At 46.6% G+C, this 5,714-nt stretch overlaps 1 protein-coding gene across 3 annotated transcripts in view; it reads left to right on the top strand.

The window, feature by feature from the left end:
* Positions 1-320: 320 nt before the first annotated feature.
* raraa (retinoic acid receptor, alpha a) overlaps positions 321-5,714 on the top strand; it is a 37,306-nt gene continuing 31,912 nt past the window's right edge. The window contains exon 1 of one of the 3 annotated variants that reach the window (XM_019881109.1): positions 321-1,073. In XM_019881109.1, the coding sequence (XP_019736668.1) occupies positions 896-1,073 (178 nt within the window). In that variant the 5' untranslated portion in view covers positions 321-895. The remainder of the gene's footprint in view (positions 1,074-5,714) is intronic. The other 2 variants (XM_019881118.1, XM_019881099.1) reach the window with 2 other exon arrangements.

The raw sequence follows: 5,714 nt of genomic DNA, 5'->3' as shown, positions 1-5,714 counted from the left end.
GGGGGGGTAACAGGGTCAAACGAGATAGAATGAGGGGACCCGGGATGGGAAATATGTTGGAAAGTATCACAGCACGTGTTTTTTTTTTTTTTCTTTTTCTCAGAACTTAAAGTAGACTGAGAGGAGGAGGCCGCTTTGGCGGTGGTGGTGCCTCTCTCGGGATGGTCTGTGGAGAAGCGTGGTGACGTGCCGAATGGGTTAAACGGAGGCGGCGCAACGGATGAAAGCAGAGGGAGAGGAGCGGGGGAAAGGGGATTGTGTGTGTGTGTGTGTGTGCGTGTGTGTGTGATTTGGGGTGGGGGGGTGGAGCCTCAGCCCTCAGCTGCTGCGCCTTGTCACATTGCTGCAGAACATGATCGCGGCGACACGCTCCCTCCGTGTGGGCTCGATCCGTCTACGCGCACGGACGCAAACGAAGCGCTTTTGCTGAGGAATCCGAACACCGACGCCGGTTCGCTGAATTGCGGGCTCGCGCAGCGGACGAGTCTCGCCGGGCTTGGGGACAAACACGGATTGTTTAAAAAAAAAACAAAAGAGAGAGAGAGAGAGAGAGGGAAAAAAAGCTGCAGTCGGACGGGATTCCCTCGACTATTTTTGCGTGCGCGTTCCTCTTTGGGATTTTATTCGGCGCATCATTTTTTTTTTTTTTTTTTTTGCGCGCGTGAGCGTCTCCGCCGCAGCATGCGTGTTTTAAATCTCCTCCACTAGCTTCACATCGCGTTCAAAAAAAAACGACAAGGCAAATGTTGAAATGGATCTATCACTATTGCGCTGATCCCGTTTGGTGCCCTCTCTTTCTACCTCGGCTGGTGTGCGCACTAGTTTGATTTCTTTTGATTTTTTTTTTTTTTAGGGGTGTGTGGGAATACGACCCCCCCCCTTTTTTTGGGCCCGTATGATGTACGAAAGCGTGGACGTAGTGGGACTGAACCCCAGCCCCAACCCCTTTTTGATGATGGATTACTACAACCAGAGCAGAGGGTGTCTTCTCCCGGAGAAAGGACTGGTGCCCGGGGCTCCTCATCCTTACAGCTCGTCCGTCAGAAACCAGCACTGGAACGGTTCCAATCACTGTAGGTACTCCCGCACAACCCCCCCTCCCCAATCCTCACTTCCACTGAATTGTGTGGATTACCTTTCACGTGATTGAATTTAATCTAGAGCCTTATATTATCATTTTTTTCTCCACAAATGCACTCTTTATCAGTAATCCAGAGCTCCACATCTGCATTATATATACTTGACCCACTTTCTTAGCCCCTCGTGGGCATCCACGTTGGCTCGTTTTTCCTCAGTTTGGGGGGGGGCACAAGGCTGAAATATGCACTTAATACAAACACGGTTCTGCAAGGCACGCCGACTTTAATTAGATCAAACCGTTCCTGCCAGTCTACAACCTCCTTGTAATCTCTGTGGCACCAGGTCACATTTTCTGTGCAATTTGTTTGGTGTCACGTGCCCCCCCACCAAAAAAAAAATAAATAAAACATGCAAAAAGATATTAAGATTTTACACAAAGTAGGAGTAGTTTGTGTTGTGTGTGTTTAGTGTAGTAGTTTTATTGCATCCGAGTGCTATGGCATGGCAAGTTTTTTTTTTTTTTTTGTGGAATGACGCCGTATGTGCAGCTGCAATCGAGTTTTATTGCAACAACAAAGTCTTTTTGGCAGCTCTGCAAAGCCGAGGCAGTGCAGGCAGGCCTTTAAGCGAGAGATAGCCCTGTTGTCTTTCACAGCTGAAGGAGTGTAAAAAGGCAGGAATCTCCACAGACTCTTAAGGGCCAATTTCCTCCTTGACTCGAAACTTTAGAAGCACATGACAAAGGGATTTTTTTTTTTAAGGGGCTTTCTGATGTGTGGCGGGAGCAATAAAACCCCTCACGACCACTCACTCTGTTTGCTCCTGTCTTGCTTTTGCCTAATTTCTCAAATAATAACCCCCTCCGCCGCGCACCCCCCCGGCCTGAAAGCACAACAGGAGATAAGTTGCAAGCTTGATAGTAATTATTGAATTGGCCCACTAAACAGCTTTAGTGGTAGCATTGATTCGAACCATGTGAGCTCGGGTGAGACTGCGTGGGGGTTTGGCCCAGGAAGAGACCTCTGATCCCTCACTCCGCTCCACATTGTTTAGCTCGGCCGTGGAGTCGCTGCGTGTCGGTGGGTGGGAGGGTCGACGTGGGCATTATAGCCTCTGTTTGCCTCACCGGTCTCATGTAATAAAAAATTTAGTGGCCGACTGGAGACTGCTGCTGGTGGTGGTGGTGGTGGGTGTGGAGTAGAAAGCAGTGCAATCCGCGCCGGTGTCATCACGTGGCTGTGGGACTTATTAGATCATAGGGCCCACAAAACAAAACCCAGCGTGTTTCTGTTTTCACCTCTGCATCTTTCGCAGGAATCCTAAGCAGCCCCGTTCAAAAGCAAGAGACATTTCCCAAAACATCAGCTGGCATTCTGTTTTTTCCTTCTTTTTTGGGGTTGTTTTTTTTTCCTGTTGGTGTTTTTTTTTTTTTTTAAAGCAGATGCTTAAAATACCACTTGTCTCTGGGTAACTTTTCGTTCTGTGCTTTTTTAGTTTTTTAGTTTTCATTTTGGCTCGTCGTTTTTTCAAGGCCCCGCAAGCCTTTTAGCTCTTTTTAGTGGGCACAGTAATTATTGCATTTTATTTACTTGTCAACATGTGAAATCTTGATTTAAAGAGTTGTTTGGATTGTATGTAGGTTGATATATACAGTAGCTATACGGTCGATGATGTACCCATATGACCTTGTGCTGACCTCTTACCTTCGGCCTAAAAAGCTTTCTCCATAATGCAGCGGTACCACAAAACAAGTTTTATTCTTTGCAAGGCAGCGGCGGATACGTCCACGACGAGTGTGTCCACGAGTGCAAAATAAATGATTGACACCTCATAAGGCATGTCTGGGATTGGTTGTTTTTCCTCGGGTGTGCTGGTTTATTGTCCAACAAATGAAGACACAAGACGGGGGTCCGAGATGCCTCCATTTTTCTTTCCAGAATGACCGTTTTAACAAATATGGCAACAATTGATATTTTCAATTGCAAACTTATAGCAGTGAGCACACACCTACTTCCAATGTAAACAGTGTGCCTGCTGACTGTGTAAAATGAAAGACTCCGGTCTTGCCGATGAAATGCCCGTCCAAAACCTTCTAGCAATTACGGACTCATGCATGAAAGAATGTGCGTGGCCTTGTTCACATGACTGTCACACACACACATACACACACACACACACACACACACACACACACACACACACACAAACGGGGGGTTATGAAGGAAAACGAGGGATTGCACGGTGGGCTCAAAATGCTCAACAGTCCATAGGCTTCTTGTGCTTTTTGTCCCCCCCGCCATCTTTTCTTTTCAGGCCGTCCACTGTATGAAAACAAAGCGCTCACCAGGGATTTTTTTAATAGATAGTGTCCAGGTCAGGGCGTGCTTTTTCTAGTTTGTCTTCCGAAGTTAGGGGTGCCAAGTGGGCTAGCGGTTATGAACATAGCCTGAAGTGGGGGTCAAATGAATGGTGCCTTAATCTGACTCATGTGCTATTTAAGAATGGAAGGAGCCTTCCAGGAAGCCGGAGCCACAAATAATTTAAAAAAAATGTTGTATTTTTCCATGCAAAGGGAGGTCAGTGGCACATGAATTCATCAAGAGGGGGAAAAAAAAACAAGATATGTATCTGAAGTGTCTTTTTGTTGTGGTTGTCAAACGGAAACATGGCAAGGCGGGGGTGTTGTGCTTACACTTGGCCGGCAGATTTGTGTCAGACATGCAAACAAACTGTGAACAGCACATCCTCCCCCTCTCCATTTCATATGATTAAGAACCGTGAATACACACTCAGCTCTTGACATTGATGGGAATTTCACGATCCCAAACATCCGGACTAAGAGGTCATTGAATATGTTCTACGCTTGCTTTTTTTTTTTTTCTTCTTCTTCTTCATTCATCCACTTTAGGGTCTTGTCAAAGCAGCTTTCTACATCAGTAAAATTGCAACGTGTGGCCGCGTTGACATGAAGGAGTAAAATCCCCCAAAATGAATATTGTAAACTGCACTATTAGTCCCTCGGCTTTGGAAGATTTACTTTTACACCCGTATTGTGGGCTGTGGAAGGTCCCAGATGTTGGAGTGGCATTGAGACAACGTCCTCTATTCTTCTCGGGGAGGGAAGCGTCAGACAGGCCCCTTATTGTGCCACATGCCTTTTCAGCCATTGGCGACAATGATTTAGTTGGGCCCAAATGCCTGGAATTGCCGCAGACTCTTGACAGAAAAAGAGAGTGGGCTCAAGTTATGTCCACAGAATCACACCCGTTTTCACCTGCAGCCGAGCGCCGATAATCCATTTTTGTCATCAAGGTATGTTTGGAATAGCGAAAGGTTGAAGGGAGTTCAATGGTTCTCTTTGCCGTCAAGGCCGCAGGGGGGGACATTTTGCAACCTGCCATCACTCGCACCGCAAAACAACACCTTGTCACCAACCTTCAAGACGCTTGTTGCACCTTTTTCGATGAGACGCATCCGTCATTAAAACGTTGACGCGGCAGGAACATGCAATCTTTGTGATCTATTATTTATTGCACCTTGCGGTGATTACAAATCATTCCCGAGCAACGCCCCTCGAATGAATAAATAATGACAATTATGAATAAATGCAACTCAATCAATACACTGTGGTTGTATTATTGTGCATTGTCACGACTGTAATGTCGATTTTATTTTACACATTCCTACTTAAAATCACTGGTCTCATAAAATCTAATATTTATCTATGTACATCTAATGTAATACACTGTAGACAGGCTAACGAATAGCATATTCACAGAAATATATTCTTTATCTTCTGCACAGAGCAGCAAACATGACTGTAACTTATTTCTGAGTAATTGTGACCGCTCGGGCCCTCCCGTTTGCAATGTGCATGCTCTCCCCACGCTTGCGCGGCTTTTGTCCGGCTGCGCCGCCTTCGTCCCACATTCCAAAAACGTGTGTTAGCTTCACTGGAGATTCTAGAATGGGTGTGCGAATAGTTGTTTGCAGGTACGTGGCGACCACACTTCAGGGCCAAAATGTTGCATTGTTTGCGGTCGCCTTAGCCCACAACTTTTGATCCCAACCCGAGTCTGGTGTCTTGTTATTTTGGGATTGTTTGTGAAGCCAAAACACACTTGGACCCACTCAAGGGCCCATCTCACTTTCAATAATTACTTTTCCCCTTGCGTCTATTGGTGCTGTGCACATACACAAGAGTGAGCGGGCGGCTGAGCTTCAATGGTGGGGGAGGAGGGGTGGCAATGGGGGGAGGGGGGGTTGTGCCCTTTAAAATATTCATAGCTTCTTCATTTAAATCAATTCGCTGCGTGGGTGCAGCCAAGCGTCAACTGTCAGAAATGGAGCTGGCCCTGTTGTAATCACTTCTTTACTTATCTCTACAGATGGCTTGTTCGCAACGCGCCGTGCATGGCTAGCTCCTCAGCACAGCCAGGGAGGGCTCTCTCCATCCTCTCTCCACCCACCGCCACCCACCATCTCCATGTTTCATAGCCAACCCCCTCATAATGGAACACATATAAATTCATCTGGCTATTGAACCTGGTTCATTCATCACCACAGAATTCATCTGCGAGGCATTTTCATTCCCAAAGTGTCTCCTTTCTCCAGCTCACTTTATCTTCTTGCCC

This window comes from Hippocampus comes, unplaced genomic scaffold (genome assembly GCF_001891065.2).
Source record: "Hippocampus comes isolate QL1 unplaced genomic scaffold, H_comes_QL1_v1.1 scaffold380, whole genome shotgun sequence".
Taxonomy (NCBI): Eukaryota; Metazoa; Chordata; class Actinopteri; order Syngnathiformes; family Syngnathidae; genus Hippocampus; species Hippocampus comes.
This window is presented reverse-complemented; position numbering and strand designations above follow the sequence as displayed.